Source organism: Hetaerina americana, unplaced genomic scaffold, assembly GCF_022747635.1.
Source record: "Hetaerina americana unplaced genomic scaffold, ioHetAmer1.1.p SCAF_11, whole genome shotgun sequence".
Classification (NCBI taxonomy): domain Eukaryota; kingdom Metazoa; phylum Arthropoda; class Insecta; order Odonata; family Calopterygidae; genus Hetaerina; species Hetaerina americana.
In genome coordinates this window covers 10,932,263-10,951,081 of record NW_027286181.1, presented here as the reverse complement: position 1 = coordinate 10,951,081, position 18,819 = coordinate 10,932,263, and the positions used below count along the sequence as shown (strand labels likewise).

General features: G+C 35.7%; 1 protein-coding gene and 1 long non-coding RNA gene across 2 annotated transcripts in view; both read right to left on the bottom strand.

Moving 5' to 3' along the window:
• Window positions 1–395: 395 nt before the first annotated feature.
• LOC139700927 (uncharacterized) lies at window positions 396–8,768 on the bottom strand. Its single transcript, XR_011703905.1, has 4 exons — window positions 8,426–8,768; window positions 8,142–8,317; window positions 958–1,184; window positions 396–875 (listed from the first exon to the last, which is right to left on the bottom strand). It is a non-coding gene; the product is annotated as an uncharacterized lncRNA (long non-coding RNA).
• A 5,274-nt stretch (window positions 8,769–14,042) lies between these two features.
• The window catches only part of Etl1 (SWI/SNF-related, matrix-associated actin-dependent regulator of chromatin, subfamily a, containing DEAD/H box 1), a 31,006-nt gene continuing 26,229 nt past the window's right edge, over window positions 14,043–18,819 (bottom strand). The window contains exons 16-17 of the mRNA XM_071599396.1: window positions 16,379–16,488; window positions 14,043–15,944 (exon numbers count right to left, since the gene is read on the bottom strand). Of these exons, the coding sequence (XP_071455497.1) occupies window positions 15,847–15,944; window positions 16,379–16,488 (208 nt within the window). The 3' untranslated portion in view covers window positions 14,043–15,846. The remainder of the gene's footprint in view (window positions 15,945–16,378; window positions 16,489–18,819) is intronic.

The window sequence follows — 18,819 nt, the reverse complement described above, 5'->3', positions numbered from 1 at the left end:
TCTATCTAAAAGGAGACTATGTAGAAAAATTAAAAAAATGTTTTTGAAAAAATGGTTTCGTCATTTCTAACACGGGTACTTATTGAACCGCCCTCGTACCTCGGCACCATCCGCTCATAATGAACCTGTCTATATTTTTGTCCATTGAGCTGCACGCCACATCCAAGTGGATGTTCTGCAAACATCAATACCAAATCGAATGATAAGTCACGCGCAGGAATTTGGCTTTCTGAGTAGAATTCGAGATCTGTTATCATACCTATCGATTCTCCGTACAAAAAACTGATTGACTTTGGTTAACCTTCCGGTTTGAGGCGAATTAATATTAAAGTATCTCATCCAAGTAGTTCACTGAAGACATTTGCATACCATCGTAAGAAACTGCAATTGCGAGGTCACCAATTATAAATACCATTGGGTTTAAGTAAATACAGAATTGTATTTTCCTTTGTCATTTCGTTTTTCTTCGTGACAGAATTGTTAGACATTAACCACTCTGCCTCCTCGAGGAGACCGTCACATACATAACATCTTTCTTTCAGGAATTGTTACTGCAGCTATTTCACCATTCTTCTATCTGTCCTTGTTTTCATTACTGAAGCCTGCAAATTTGAACCATTCAAAGTGGCCGTTGTAGCATCATCCATTGCAGCAAGCTTCATAGGTGTCTGCACATTCAGTCAGACACCAGCAACAGTCTACGATGCCTTGACAACCACTACAACACGCTAGTACTTCCCCAGGTTCGTCTCCGTCCTGCTTCCTCCGCGGCTGTTCGGTGACCACATCTGGATTTAGGTCCTCCATTTCGCGTATGGGGATTCAGCATAAAAGCGCAGGCGCACTGCCTTCCATCCGTTCGTCAGGCGTGCATTCTGGACAAAGAAGAACTCGAATGAAACTCATTAGCCAAAATTCCAAACGGTAAAAAAAAACACCTAACCGCTAGAGACTTACAAAAATATTGCGGGGAGCCGTTACACTTTCCCTCGGTGGTTCTCGTCCAGTAGTTGTAAGTTTAATGACTTATGAAACGAAAAATTACATAGTTCTCCGACAAAGCTTTGGCTCAGCTGAACCCTAACAAATTTTGGGCGTCCTCAGTTGAGGGTCTATGCTACTTATTTCCTCCACACATCCCAGTTCCACTCCTTCACGAGCCATCTACCGGCTGTCGTCTTGTACTAATAAGTAGAAGGAAAGGACATTCAAAATTCCGCCCGATATGCACACCACATACAACCGGCAAATGTATATCACCGAAACCAATTGAGAAAATGAAAAAAGTAGCAAATATCACAATGTAAATAAATAACAACCTAACGAACTACTTATTCCTGGACACTGTCAGTGAAGATTCGAAGTATTTCATTGTCACCATTTTTTAATTTCATTCGTGTCTGACTGAAATACTCCCTCAAGTCACGCGCTAGTGGCATGCTTGAGTAATCTTATCTCCCCCCCCCCCCCCAAAAATATCTTCTCAACGCGGCGATTTGTTAAGAAGTCTCATAAAATGTTATGTTAATTTAAATAAAACAATGACTACTGCTTCTGTTCGAAGATTGTCATTTTGATGATGATGAAACTAAATACATTTAAAAAACTGTCAATGCAACATGTAAATTCCGCTCAAAAAATTTAAGTTTTGCGGCTATAGAAGATTCGACCTATCATGTTGACACAGTTGAATGGCGTCCGCAGAAAATTCCTACCGTCATCACAAATCTCCAAGTTTGAATAGCAAATTTGAACCACACTCACAATACTCCGGGGTGCTGATTGGGGCAGAATAAAGCGAGAAAGGAATATGATGCAGAACCATTCGATATTTTTTTCCAAATACCATTGAACAAAATTACTCGCTGTCCCCAACAATTATTTTATTTTTGGCTCATAAAAATGTTCACCACAATGCTTAATGAAAATTTGGGGAAGTTTTCATGAAAATTTGCTGAAATTTATTTTGAGTTTAATGGAATTCATGTATTCATCTTATATGATAGAATGATTACTGCGAAAATTGTCTTTATCATTATATTCTTAAAAGTGACTACTCTGTTGACTGTTTTAGTTTCAATGATGAAAAGGTGATGTATGCAAGAGATGTAATTTAGTCTAAAACAGCCCTACACTCATCAGGAGATGCAAGTAGGTACACTAGAACCTAGTATAGACTTTTGTCTGGAGTACAAATACCTGTACAAACATGCTCATCACTAAATGAAGAAAAAAGAGAAATAGTATTGTCATTCTAATGTGAGCAAAAATACTGACTAAACTATGTTTTCATTAATGATCATATTTTCTCCTTTTCCCATCCTAAGCATATCCACCTAAAAATAATACACAATTTTTTAGGGGTTTTTATCTTTCTCTTACAGGCTTATGTCTCAAATAGGCTTATCCTTATTGGATACATATTGAGAAAGCAAACTCAACATTATTAATACATTGAAGCTTCAAAGCTTTCTAAGTAGTCCAGTTTATCCTTTCGTCACATGCATGTAAAATGTTGGACTTGAAAATCTGATGAATGGAAAATTAAAATTAAAAGTTTAACAAAGAATGACTGATTAACACAATTGTAAAAGGATTTGAAATGTTGCTTCATTCAGAATGTCCCATTAGGACACTGAAATTCACTAAATCACAGGGGCTAAAAATAATAACCAATAAAAAAAACAGTTGACACAATAGTGCAAGCATTCAAAATTGTCATAGCCACAATTGGCAATCCAAAAGAGCTTAATACCTTTCGATTCTTGAATGTGTTCAGAAATATTTACTGTGATCAACTAAGATCAATCAATCAGGATATTTTACCTATTTTAAAGGTAGGTTTTGGAGAGTTTCAGATAACTATTTATTTCCAAGTATCGTGGGTCACCAAATATAATCCTCTCCCCTTGTTAAGTACCCTTCATTTTCTGAAACCCATTTTGGAAATAGGTTGGAATATCATATTTAACACCTCAACACTTCATATTTAATATTCTAAAGATTTCAATACCAGGATTGGTGTAAAAATTGATAGAATTCATAAACTAAACTACATATTACTATTATAGGTAATCTACCAGTTAAGGCAGATTTTGGATGGACACAAACTACCATATAATTCCCATGCTTCTCCTAACAAAACACAACGCAACATCCTACTTTACAATAAAGTCTCTCTATATCTCTGCAAACTTCCTTCCTGCCTTAATTCCATCCAACATCTATACTATTCCTGCCCCTTTCTCGATTACCTAGCATTCTCCCCGCTATCGGTCTTTCACATTCACTGCCAATCAACATGCTCTGCATTCATTTCTGCTATCTCCTAATGATTTCTCCTAAAAATCCCCTCACATCCCTCACCATGCCTTAACTTCTTCATTTGTTTTCCTTTGTATCCACTTCACCTGCTCCACACCCACATTTCAAAAGCCTCAAATCTATCCCTATCATCCTGCTTCAATGACCATGTTTCTGAGCCATACATAACTACACTCCATAACAAGCCTTTTCTTAGCATTCCTACTCAACGTCCCTGTCGTCAATTCTCTCCTTCTGGTGAAAGCTTTGTTGCCTAGGTCAATTTTTCTTTTTATGTCCCCACTACTTTGACCATTTTGGTCCAAAACGCTTCCAAGTTATGTGAACTGTTCCATGTGCTCTAGTTTTAGCCCTCCTATTTTAATGTTTAGCTTAGACTTTCTCTTCTTGGGTAAATAACCATGAAACTTTGCATGGCTTAACTAATCTTTTCTAAAGGTACCTGTCATCAACTCCTGCTTCTTTGAATAAGCTCCTTTACGTACACACTTCTTACTTAAATGCTCTTACTACTTTGCCCACCTTCTTCTTAAGCACTTCCTAAACAACTGGTTAATAATATCATTATAGTATAATTTTATCCCCCATATTTAATATTTATTTCTGCCTTCCCATTTAATTGAGAACTTCATTACCTCTGTTTTCTTATAATGAATTATCATCCCATTCCAAACACAGTGACTCTGTAATCCACTTAGGAATGTGTGCAAACCTTTGGGTTACTGGTTAGCAAAAGCATGATCCAGTCTACTCCAGTCCCTTCCGCACAATTTTCTCCACATATACATATTTTAAAAAGAATATGTGATAATGAATATCCCATCACTAGCACTGACCATTCAAAATCTCTATCTGCTATCCACACTTGTACACTCAGAATCAAGTGCAGGATCTACCTAAGTCGTCGATTCCTCCAGTCTACTTCCATTTTTGGAAATATTTCCATTACTTGTACCCTTTTTACTCAATTAAGCGTGATAATATATCCGGTTTATACTCTATGCTTCTTTCTGCTACTAACTTCTTTATTCTTATGGCATCATGTGTATCCATCCCATTTCTAATCTAACCTTCTTATAACTGTGTGTTGAGAATATGAGTCATGGTAACTATGGGGCTCGGCCCAAACGTTTGTGTGTCATGCCCAGCAGCGGGGGAGGCAAGGCTTTAGCGGTTGTCATCCCACGATACCCTTGTAAGGGAAAATTGACAGCAGCAGGACAGAAGATGCAGAAGAAGACCAAATTAGTTAGAATAGGAACTTAAGGACAATGTCAAGGGCAGGAAAATTAGAGAATATTAATCGAGAGATGGAAAGGGGCAATATAGATATTTTAGGTCTATGCGAGGTGAGATGGAAGGATAGCAGGGATTACTGGAGTGATAGTTATACAGGTAGAATAATAGAGTGGTAGGGAAGAGAGCCCACAAGAGGTTGCCATAATATTGAATAAAGAGGTAGGAAGAAGCGTAGTCAATGTAGAGAGGAAGCAACGGATAGAATATTACTAGTAGAGATAAAAGCAGAACCGACAAACTTGGCCATTGTTCAGGGATACATGCCGCTGAGCAATCATGAGGAAGAAGTCAAAAGGATATACTATCAGTTAAGAGGACATAATCACGTGTGCTCCTGCAGGGATACATTTGATAGTGATGGGGGATTGGAATGCCATGGTAGGCGAGTTAAGTAAGAGATGGTGATAAGGTGGGAAACTACAGTTTAGGTACGAGGAATGACCGTGGGGAGAAAGCAATCGATTTCTATAGAGGACAGGGTTTAGTCATCACAACACTTGGTTTAAAAACCACAAAAGGTATAGGTATGCATGGAAAATACCAGGTGACTTGGAACAGTATGAGTTAGATTTTATAATGGTTAGGCACAGATTCAGGAACAGAGTGATCAATTCAGTTTCCCAGGAGCGGATGTGGACTCTGACCACAATTTAGTTGTCATGAAGTGTCGCATCCGTTTCAAAAAGATAAGGCAGGGGCGGCGAGTTAGAAAATGGAATGTAGAAGCATTAAATGGATTGACAAAGAAGAAGTATCAGCCGGCTGTAGAGAAAATCATAGAGGATGGTATATAGCTAAGTACTGTTGAAGAAAAATGGGAATGTATCAAGGAAGGGTTATCAAAACCTGTAAAAGACACTATTAGAACCGTTTATGCGAAAAGGACTAGGAAACAATGGATCACGGATGAGATGATTACAAAGATGGATGAGAGGAGAAAATAGAAAAATATAAACACAGTTAGGCAAAAGGAAGTACAAACAGTTAAACAATTAATTGAAACGGGCAACGAATAAAGCAAAAGAATCATGGTGGAAGATGCAGTGTGAGAATGTGGAATGTTAGCATAAGAATGGTGGAATTGGTGCACTATACAGCATGGTTAAATCACTACCGGGAAGTAAGAAAGGAAGATCTGTAGTAACAGTTTGAGATAATTCGGGTAAGATAATAGTCACCACAGAAAGAATCCAAGAGAGATGGAATCAATATATAGAAGAACTGTATGGTAAATAACTTAGACCAACAAGGTTACATGTAGAAAACGAACATGACACAGAGGAAGATACTTCAGGTCCAGGCATACTCGACGATGAGATATAAAGGGCATTAAGGGAGATGCAAATAAATAAGGCCGTGGGGGGGGATAACATTCCCGCGGAACTATTAAAATGCTTAGGAAAATGTGAAAGGAAGAGGCTATATGGGCTGATCCATAGTATTTATGAGGAAGGAATCTGGCTGGAAGACTTTGTGAGATCAGTGTTATTTCCTATTCTGAAAAAGATAAAGGCTACATCATGTGAGGACTACGGGAAAATAAGTTTGATATCCTACACCACTAAAGTTGTTCTCAGGATCATAAAGGATAGAGAATAGGGCAAATGATTACTTAGAGGATGATCAGTTTGGGTTTAGGAAGGGGAGAGGTACACATGATGCCATTGCAGTAATGAGATTATTAATCGAGAAGAACATAGATTACAACCTGGAGGTTTTTGCCTGTTTCGTAGTTTTCAAAAAAGCATTTGATAGAGTAAATTGGGAAAAACTAATGAGTATATTGCAGAAAAGAGAAGTAGATTGGAGGGATAGGAGGCTAATCTGCAACCTGTATATGTCTCGGACTGCTCAGGTAAAAGTGGAGAATGGGGAGTCCAGATTGGCAGTATTGGAAAGAGGTGTAAGGCAGGGTTGCCCATTATCACCGTTGCTGTTCAACCTGTATGCAGAGGAAATGATTAAAGAGGCATGGGAAGAACTGGAGGTAGGAATGAAAGTGGGTGGGGAATTCGTAAAATCAGCTTTGCTGATGACCAAGCTTTAGTTTGTCAGTCAACCAATGAGGTGCAAGAATTGCTGAGTGAACTGGACACTCAGTGGGATGAGAATCAATATTAATAAAACAAAGGTTATGCGATTTTCCAGAAAGAAAAAGGCTAAGGTAAACATTAAAATATGAGGGCACAATTTAGAGCACGTAGAACAGTTAACTTATCTTGGAAGTGTTTTGGACCAACACGGTCTAAGTAGCAGGGACATAAGGAGAAGAATTGCTAGGTAAGGAGGCTTTCACAATGAGGAGGGAGTTGATGACAGGGACGTTGAGTAAGGATGTTAAGAAAAGATGCATAAAAACTTTGATATGGAGCGTGGCTATGTACGGTGCGGAAACGTGGTCATTGAAGCAGGAGGATAGACGTAGACTGGAGGCTTTTGAAATGTGGGTGTGGAGAAGAATGGAGAAAGTGAAATGGACAGAGAAGAAAACAAACGAGGAAGTACTTGGTATGGTGGGCAAAGAGAGGGGTTTGTTGAGAGAAATTCTAAGGTCAGAAAAATGGATGAAGGGCGCATTGGTCAGTAGTGGGATGTTGAAGACTGTGATAGAGGGGAACATGTTAGGCACACGAGGAAAAGGCAGGAACAGGATAGCGATATAGGACAGTATGAAGGAAGGAAGGAAGTACACATAGATAAAGAGGGACCTGATGTAGAGTAGGTGGCTGGATTGTAATTCGTTAGGAATCACAAAATATTTATTAGGTAGTTGTGTCCATCCAAAACCTACCTTAGCCAGTACATTGCTTAGTAATAATAATGTGTTCTATTGAGTAGGCATTGGAGTTTTGGGGGAGGCGATGGTTATTATAGGTGAGGCATAGATTTTGTGGGGTGGGTACGATTGTCTTTTACATAAACCTCTATATATCAACCTAAAAGAATGAATTTCCTGCAATTAAAAACTAAGATTTTTCCAAAACTTGCTGCAAAAATATCTACGATGCTGAGTTTTACAAATGATATCAATGCATATAACCTTAGATGACAATTATAAATTTTGGTGTTTCAAAATATTATTTTTTTACATTTGGAATTCCATTATAATGATACACATTCTAAATGAGAAAACAGGATATTACGTGACACTTTAGAAGAAGGAAAAATACAATTCAGTCACTGCAGGTAAATGGAATACAGTGAACACTGGTCAAGGTATTTATTAGATAAAATTTGGTAAAGAAGATATTTTAATAAAAATGGTAGCCTTTGAATGCTATTGAAGGAAACTTTTCAATAAATCAATATATTTTACATAGAATTTAAATTAGCAAGTGGGTCAGAAATTAACAAGAAAAATTATAATTTGCATGCTATATCAGCTATTCAACAGATGAACATTCAACTTGCCACTATGTAAACTGAAATTCTACATGGTACCTCACTAAAATTAGAGATATCAAGTTTTTAATTTGAATTGCCATGCCGAACGACAGAGTAAAGAAGAGAGTCAAAACCTTATGATGAGCTAGATGTCATAGAAGTGTGTTATTATCCCAAAACATTCCTCTTGCAATTCAGATACGATTCGATATTCTTTGGTTCCAACGGAAAATCTCTCTAGTTCGAAGGATGGATCGTGATCAAAATGATAGTTTGAGGCGGATGACGATTCCTCTTAAGAGTAGTGGCACTGTGAATAGAAAAATGTTTTCGTAGCTTCTCAAATTTTTGTTCACTTCAACATTACAATTCCAGTTACCACTGTCAAATCATTATTATTTCAACGGAAATTTCCTACCATGCAGCAGTTTACTTCCATTTTGCCATAGTGACAACATCGTAAGTCTAATACAATACAAAAATAAAAACTCCAAATGGCTTAAGTCTCATTGAAACTGGTGTGATTCCTTGCAGGAGCCTCGGATAACCTTTTTTCCATGGTTGCACGCGATAAATTGTTGATTTTTTCCTGTCAAATCACCATTCAAAAATCAAATGTGCACATAAGTCACACGACGATGGTGAACGGTGTAATGCACGCATTAAAGATATTCCTAATGATGATATAAGCATAATACGAAAAGAGATTTTACAAAGGGAACAACTCGTAAAGGGAAACACCAACACCTGACCACGAACACAGCATAGGTACTCATAACAAGCCTTCGAGGGTGATTTCAGAATGTTGTCACTCACCTCACTATCGATCGCTAAAAATTGATAATGTTACAAAAATTCCATGTCCTCATTCTGAAGAGAAGCAAACACTAACTGTCATACGGAAAATTGATTAAGAAATAGACTAACTCATGAATGAAGTTTATCTACCAGTTGATTTTGAAATAATTGCTCGAGCAGTTTTCGAGAGATATATCGATATCCGATTGTGGCGGCTGTTAAGAAATACCATTGGAAGATATTTTCATAGTTCCTCGTTGATATTCGAATACCTTAATGAGTACTTATATATAATTTTCCTTTCCTGGTTAATATTTTGTTTTTGTCCACCCGGACAAAAATGCTCGAGCATGAGAATAGCATTATTAGCACGAGAATAAAATTCCCCGTGTTAATATCTGCGTCCTTTGCGGATTTAAACGCTGTAGGAAATGCTCAGTAATGGATAATTAACTATTAAAAATATACGAATTACCTTAAAATGGCTAATTTAAATCGAGTTTGTTAATTTTTAATGATTTACATTCACTCAGGATTCACCTGTGTTCATTATTCTCATTTACCTGTCGTGCACCAAATCATTCATCTGGCTGCTTTCCAGTTTTCTGTGGACTCATTCAGATCGCGCACCACAACGTTCTAATTTTCAAAAGAAAAGGTTTTATTGCTTTTTACTTCTTGGAGAATTCGTTGATTTTCAACCAACAGTCGATGCATTGATATCATTTGTAAAATTCAGCATACTTACTTCATCTTTTTTCTGCAAGTTATGGAGAACCTCTCTTTTAAATGTTGGGTGTATCATTAATTTTTTTGTGAGATTAACTTACTTTCATTATCTGAGGCTTGAAATTATATATTACTATTGATTTTTTATCAAAGTTTTTCCTTTTTTTTGTAGAAATATATGCAAAGAAACAGGGTGCCCACCCCACATCAAAACAATCCACCATCCCATTGTACACCCCCAATTTCATCCTAATCAAAATAATCTGCATCCACTTATCTTGCCTCGTTTGAATTTTGTGTAATAAGCTACCCTCCCTCATCCTCCACCTTGCCTAGTGCTTCCACATTTGTTTTCATTTCAGCCAGTTTTCCATGCTTTTCAACCTTCATATTCAAAAGTCTCCTATCTACCTTTATCCTCTTGCCTCAACAAACCAAGATTTCAGGCCATACCCAACTAATTTACATATAAAAGTGCTCACTGGTCTATTCTGTATATCCTTATTCAGAGTCCTTGTCGACAAATGCCCCCACTTTGTCAAGGGTTTTTACTAAGAGCAAATCTTCTTCCATCCCAAGCAGCTCTCTCCAAAACACTTTACATTGGTAAATTTTTCTATCTGCTATACAAGTTTAGTAGTTTATGCCCTTAACTTTTCAAGTGTCCTACTTCCAGGAAACCTCATTACCTTGGTTTGTTTGCATTGATTATCTTCCACTCCTATTTCACCACTTTTTTAATGCAAAAATTGTAAGCCATTGGCCGACTGGCTTTTGAAAGTCAACATCCTCACTTCTCTTTGTAATAGCATCTTATCCTAATTTCTTCTTTTATTATTATTATTTCTTTGCACAATTTCACTAAAACCACTTCCTCAGATGAACTGTTCCATCTTCTCTAATTCATGCTCCACAGAGTAAATACTTATCTCTGCCTTACTGTTTCTTGAGGACACCATTGCATTAATTCCTTGTCATTGATTGACACCTCAGAACTACCCAATTACTGCTAAAATTCATTTAATGAGTAATGACCGCAATTCCTTCATAGACTGGCTAAGTTTGACTGCCAAAATCTCACACGCCTGATCAATTCCCCACTTACTTTCAAAAGATGAATTTTGGGAAAATTTTGAAAAAGTCAAAAGAAGTGGATGCAGGAAGTAATAGAGAGGATATGTTATCCAATAGATAAGAAAATCCTGGGGATGGAGGACTAAAACAGGTATTGTGAATGGAATCAAGGAAGGCAGAGAATATCCAGAACTAAACAACGAGTTATTGTAATATGGGGTTTGATATTTTGTAATGCGTCAGTAACGTATTGTTCCAGGGTCCATCAATAACACACCCTGCCTCAGCAGGACACTGAAAAACTAACTGTAATGAACCTAAGGCTATAAAAACCCTAGGTTTCAGTTCTCTTAACTATTAACAGTGGTTCTCTGGGGATGCCATCTATCCCATTGGCATAGTTCGCCTTTCTTCTTTCATTATTTTTATAAAATTTGCCAATTAATCCAAGGTTAATACTATTTTCCATGAAATCTAAGCAGACCTGACGTAATTTTCTCTTTCTGTCTAAACTAGCAGCAATAATAAAGAGGTGTATATGGCCATAAATGTACAATACAGAAAGAGGATTATCTCTAGGTCCATACTCTGCAGGCAAAAAATGGGGGAGGAAGAGGAATTCAATAAAGACATGAAACTATTTAACGAACATTATATGGAAAGATAATAAAGTAACAGAAAACATGGGTCCCCATTCTCTAACCCAGGCTTGTGACCCTTTGTAATTTGCACGCGTACACACACAGGATTCATTGGGATTCTAAACATGTGGCCATGGTCCATCAATCACACTAATATACAATATATGCAAAAGAGACAAAGCACACCATGTAGATGAACACACTCAGCACATTGATGGAGAATGCTTTTGACTAGTCTCTGCTGTGTATATGAAACACCAACTGCCATAGTCAACCCGAGGGTTGATTTCATGTTTAATTCACATATCAGGTTTGGCTGCCAATTCCTTTACTTATGTTGCCTATAGTTTCTCAAATAGTACTACTACCCAAAAAGGTCACAGCTTAGGGTGAGCCGAGGCATCACCTAGTGCCGAACCGAGGGCCTACAATCAGTACCCAGGACTATACACTCGTTGGACTACACCTGTGTAAATGGAATTCTCTATAAACCGAAAGGATAGTCACTTCCTGGGAAAATTGTACCAAGATAAAGTAATACTTAAGGACTTCATTGGGAATGTTTTCTAAAGAAAGAATGAATGAATGCAATACTTTTCGTGAGATAATAAATTTTAGATTTAGATTATTGAAATTTCAATAATGCATTTTGAGATAGGGTAGGCCCTGGAAAAGATTTACATTATCAAATCTTAAGTATCTGCTTTTGTCAACCCTGCATGTGTTGAAGGTAAATATTAATGTTTTAAAGTGTTTCAAGCATAATGATTAATCTCTTAATCTGTGGGTTAACAATGTGAGGAAGGTGGTCACTGAAAAATGACACACCTAAGTCAATTGAACCTACATAGTTTCACCTTTGGTGTACTCTGGTTCATTGCCTTATCAATCAAAAAATATTGGAAAGTGTTACCTTAAATACACATGAATTTACGAGGGGATTTAGAGCCTTTTTAAGTTGAAAATTTCTTAAGTTCCTACTATTGGAAGATGGTTTCCAAGAGTCCAGGCAATCTAAGTCTGCCTTTTTTCACAATTATTAAGAGTAGTAAGTTGAATTCACAAGCTTAGTAACACCAGGTTGACATTGGTTAATAGTTCCTTGAATGATAATAAGGAAATTGCATTCTACAAGCTTTAACAAAGTAAACATCACCCTATGTAACATGCATGCCAAAACCTTTCATTTTGAGAGTAGATGAACTGTACTTTCATTTTGCAGATAATCATTTCCATTTCATAAAAAATAAGCCTGCTGCACCTATGTATTTTTGTCACAAAAATAATGTTATTCATTTATGTTGCCTATAATTTTTCATGGTGCATGGGAATCTATGTGGGTTTAGGCTCAATATATTCATCAAGTTGCAGAATAATAATACTACTCCCATTTCTGTCCATGTAACATTACAAACTTCAAACAATATAACCAAATACAAAGTAAAGGCCATTCGGCATATTCTAATGAATGAATATTATACTTATGCGCTTGCATTTAACTCCGCTGACTTTTGAACTAGATTAATCATAAATTTAAAAGCAACATTTCGTGGAATCTACATCTTGTAAAACTTGTTCCTTTCAATATAAAAAAGTAGTTATCCCTCAATATTTTGGACAGACAACATCTTAAAACAATTTGTTATGCTTTTCAAAAATATCAATATCAGAAACTAATTATATTTACTTGCCATACCATGACCAACTCTGGTGACGTAAGATCTGACAAAAAATTATCCTGTAGTATTTCTGTATTCATAAATTTTGTACGTTCAACTTCAGACTTTGAAGCTTGAAAAATCATAAAAATTGTACTTCAAACATTGCCAAGGCATTAATCTTTACATAAACAAAACATTTAGGTTCAAAGAAGGTGATAATATCTTTGAAAATGCATTAACATTTTTGTTAACTATAGCGACTGTTGATATCCCATTATCAATTCAGTCACTGAATGGATTGGTAATGGATCTTGTATTTTTTACCCATGCCCAGTTACAATTTTTAATACCAGCTGATATGAACATGCTGGAGAATGCAAATAAAAGTTGTGAACACAAAGCAGCAGGAGACACCAGTGGAGGCATATGGGGAAACACTGACCTCATTCTGTCATGCCAATACTTTCATGCTTTATTTGTCAGTCGACTTTCTTTCTTTGAAGATACAACCTCTGCTACCTACACTACTAATTCTCACCACTCAAAACAACAGAAAAGAAGCTAAAATTAACTCTATCTTAACAAATTCCCTGATTTTTTCTGGTTTTCCCCACACATTCATGGCCTTCAATCTCCAACATATATAGTGCACTGCAGTGACCAAATGACTGCTACACTTAGCATACATATATATATATATATATATATATATATATATATATATAAACAGATGTAGATTTTTAGAATATAGAGACACAAAGAAAGGACACTCACAATTTGTTATTTTACGTTTCGACAACACGGCTGTCGTCTTCAGAATCTGTCGTCTTCTGATTCTGAAGACGACAGCCGTGCTGTCGAAACGTAAAATAACAAATTGTGAGTGTCCTTTCTTTGTGTCTCTATATTCTAAAAATCTACATCTGTGTTTTTATATATTTGTGTGTCACCGAAGAGCGTTCCATTTCGAAGATATTTTATATATATATATATATATATATATATATATATATATATACATATATATACATATACACATATATATATATATACATATATATCTCAAGACCAAATATAAGCATGCGAGTCCAACAAATAAAATGCCTAACAGAATCCATTACATCAATGTATTTTCACTTAAATTAATGAATAAAAAAACCAAGTTTACAAAACAAGAATTTTTGCACACCAGAAGTAAATGTTTCCTTCTTCAATCCATTGAAATGACCTTTCCCCTTTATCTCCTTTCAAGAACATTTCTATCACATTTTTTCTAAATCCAAATATGAAAGAGAGTCATATAAAAAGTACATTATTTCTGTAATTCATTTTTCAATGTGCACATTGATTTTTATAAACATATTAAATTACATATGCTTAGAGAGCATCAGGATGGGATACAAAATATCAGCTAGTCTAATTACCTCACCTTTACTCATTTCCCATGAAATTGAATAACAATTATCAACCATGGCAGGAAGGACAAATGCCAATCAGTCTACTCCATACTGGAATTTATACACTGATGTTAGAGCCTTATAAAATGCATCAAATTGGGCAAGATATCCAGTTAGAGACAAAGCATATGAAACTTGGAATCCAATATGGACACCAATCATTACACCATCTCACTTATTCTTATCCCAAAGAAAAATTTCTCCGCTGTAATGATGCTGGAGTTACTTCAAATTAATTCAAAGTCACACCTTCAAGCAAATAGCAATGTGACATGTTATCATGGCCATTTTGAATATCAGACATTTGAGCAGATTAGAAAAAAGAATTCTTCATAAGTACATAGGGCAAGAGCATGCTTGAAATCTATTATTTTCACACACGACTTTATTTATAACAAATTAGGCCAAATTGACAAGAGTGTTAAGGTCTCTTTATAATTGTTTCCAAATTGTACCGTTAATATTACAGCATCAGTACCAAATGCAACCTACAACGGTATATTGTGTTGACATTAACACATATATTCATCAAGAGTATTCCCAGATTGCCCTGATTTAGTGAAAAGAATTGTACGTTTACAGGAACAGATCAGCACACACATCATCATCACTCTTCGTTAATATAATTCTCCCCTAACACATTGAACCGATAAATAGAAAAAATAAAGATGGCATGTGAGAGTGCGGAATGTGTTTTCTAAACTAATCTTCACTGAAAATATTCCCTTAATATCACAACACTGCAAAATAATATTTGAGCTTTGTGCAATAAATAATTACCGAGGCCTTAGTTCCTACTCTTTTTAGCTGCTTACAATCAATGTAACAGGAATAAACAATCTATTAACTATTACTCATGAATTTCAGCACAAAATTTACACCTCATGATTGGGAGTTCATAATAATTGGATAAATGCCATTATTAATTTATACTAATACATAAACTTATTCCTTATAACACAACTAACACAATAAATAAAAGCAAGATAAACACGAATTATTATTATTACAAACACAAATGGAAATACTTCACCCATACTGAGCACTTTCTTCATCATACTTTAAAAACTTCTGCAGCTAACTGTACCAATACTCAGGAAAGAAATAATGACGAATCCAAACAACAGGACACACATACAAGTCTACATGTTGGCAGATTCTAACAACAAGGAACATAAATTGCGTTAAAAACATGCAGCCTGAAACAAAGCGGGGCCCAATTTGCTTATATCATTTCAACAAGTGGCTCACATCTTGGTAAACATGAATAAAACACAGTCCGTAACACAGATATACAACAATAAAACATTATTACAATAAAGTGAACAATCATTACTAATTTCCACATCAATGCTGGTTGGATGAGATCCTTTTCATCAGGAGACACAAAGAGATTTGAATTCAAAACATGAATAAATATACTTTTAAATTGTGAACAATAGAATTATACACCAATTTGCAATTGTGAACCACGTGAAACTATGTTGCTTGGGAGGCTCCTCTGAAATCATGACCCAAAACTTGTTTTAACAAACGAAGAATGCCTTCCTTCTTCCCCTCAGAAACATTTTCTGTCCCTGTAAGACAAATAGAAAAAAAAATATTTTTAACTCTGGCTGCTAATACTAGTTCAGCTCTCTTTCTGGTCTATTTAATAGGATAAGAATAATTATAATTATTAGTAAATAATTATTTTAACATTAGTAGTGCACTACTGGTACACTAATTATAAGCTGCAAACTGCCAATTGAAGGACTGTACAGCTTTGATAAATTCCAAAGTGAATGTGATCAAACCCAGCTCGATTAAGGATAGGAGAATGACTGGTGCATAGTCAAATAAAACAAACAACTGCCATTTACAACATGTTTTAAAAATCAATCTGCATGAGAATCAAACCTTCATATACGTATGCAAAAATTATGCACCTATAACAAATTAGGATAACCCCAAATTATGTTTGGAGAGACAATTAAGTATGCACTTAAGCTTTATATAATTGGATAATTACCTTCATCATTAGTAGTAACTTCCCTCTCCAGATTCAACTTCTCTTGAGCTATTTGGTATATTCCTTCCTCTATAGTGTCCTTTCCAATTAAGCGTATTATGGTCACATCCCTTGGGAAAGAATGGGAAATATTGAAAACAATCACTTAGTAATTCCCTTGATTTCCTTAATATAACTAGAGTAGCAGTGGCTTCACAGGAATATTTCTGTTTTTTCCAGGGTGTTAAGTCTGACATTTAATCACCATGGTAAAATTTTCACATCTATAAACTGCAAGTCTATCCAAAACCTACCTAAAACAGTAGACTACCAAATAAAAAAACTGCATCTGACAATCTTGGTGCATAAATTACACGTGCAAAGACACAGATGTTATCCTGAGGTTTAATATGACAGGAGAATGTAGGGCTCATGTGGCACAATTAGTCCTATATTGCATTTAAATATAGCGTCACATCGTGGGCGGAGAGGCAGTTACCAGAAGGATTACACCTGGGGGCATACAGAGGCATTAACATTTGAACTTGGGAACCTCTGGCAGAAGCTGAGTGTGGGTAATTTATAACTGGAGATCAGGTTGAAATTTCAAAATGGGAGCATAAGAACATCTCTACTACTTTTTAAACAACTAACCTGAAAACTAAGATTTCAGTAAAGATCTCTCATTGACCACGGACACAGGGAGATATTTCCCCCTATTCCCTAATCCACATGAATGAAGTCAGGAAACTTTATACCATAGGAATTGGTTGGAACAATTGGGAACCCAATAAAATATGTACTATGGGTATCTGACTAATAGATACCTTGCTCCTCCCCCATTCAACCCTACACATCCCACTGCTTTCTGTCTCATGGTCAGAAGTCAGGCATTAGCATAACTATTGAGGTCACAAAATAAGTATTTTCCCAGTCACCGGTTTCCATGATAAAGTTGTCAGTTTCCTTGGATGTGATGTTTCACAGAATGACATGAGTTTTTGGGAAAATGATGTTTCTATAATAGCATTATGAACAAAATGTCTATCATCGTCCAATGGCTTTCATATTTTTTATTTGGATTTTAAAAGCATAAGTTTTCAGGTTTCATATTTTTAATTGTTATAAGAAAAGAGTTACTTTCATCAAATTAGCAACCTCCACTCACTGTATTGACTTCCTTCCATTGACTCTCCAAATGGTCGAGCTATTTTTTTACTCCAACATTCACATCCATTTGCCATTACATCTGATGCATTGAGCCCAAAACAGCTAGACATGAATACAATAAAGTAAACCCTAGCTAATCCTGACTCGTACATAATCCAAACTGAGTCTGGTCATGCACTACAGGTAGCCTTTTAAGGGTATATAGAGGAGCAGCACTACTGCACCAATCAAAAAAATGTTTAATTTGTAAGATTTTGCGGATAAGTTTGAAAATAATTATAATGTTTCAATCAATATTTTGCCTGCGCATATGAAATAATGCATCAACTACTGTCACATGAAACATAATCCATATGATCATTTAAATGCCACATATTTTGCAGACGTGACATTTATGTTAAATTAATGGTTAATTCTTTCAATGCAACTTTGTGTATATCTATATACAGATATCTATTTACTACATGATTAAGGGATCTTCTGGCAGAAAAAACTTAAGAAATATTCCACAATAACACCAAATAAGGGTGCCAGTAAAAGAAAATGTAACTTTGAGAACTAAACAAGGTGAAATTTCTTGAGGAATAGGACACAGAGGTTTCTGTTGAGTTTGGTATCACTTTACACACTCTCCAAACTTAAAAAGAAGGAGACAGCTCTATTTACTACTAGGTTTGAATTATATTTAAACAAAATAGAAAGGTTCGGTCAGAAAATCACTTAACTGAAAGACACAAAATAGTATGAGACTGTTGTTAGGTGGTATGTCCAAACACAATCACACAGAATTAAAATGTGTGTGATCTTGACAAACAAAATACATCATAAAATACTTTTTGAATACTTTCATGCTGAGAATTTTATTGCACTAAAATTCAATGGTTGGCTACGGTGGTTTAGATGGAGGTAGAATATTTAAGAAAATGGTGAAACATAACTGATAATAGCAATGCTGGCGAACCATTTACAGAACATTTTCAATCATTGACAATACACTCTCAGATCTATAATACAGATAAAATGGGCATGTACTGATTGACACTGACACTCTCACACTTAAATTATAATTAGTCAAGCTCTGACAATGTCACAACAAATAACAGCAAATAAACAAAATTCATTCACAGAAGCTTAGCTAAAAACTATTGGAATTATGGATTGGATGTTGTCATTGGCCATAAACAGTACACAATATTAGAGGGATAAAATGTTCTATGGGTATACGTGTGTCAAAATTTGGATAAACCAGATTTCGCCTAATCCCACCTTATAGCCCCATATAGTCCAGATTA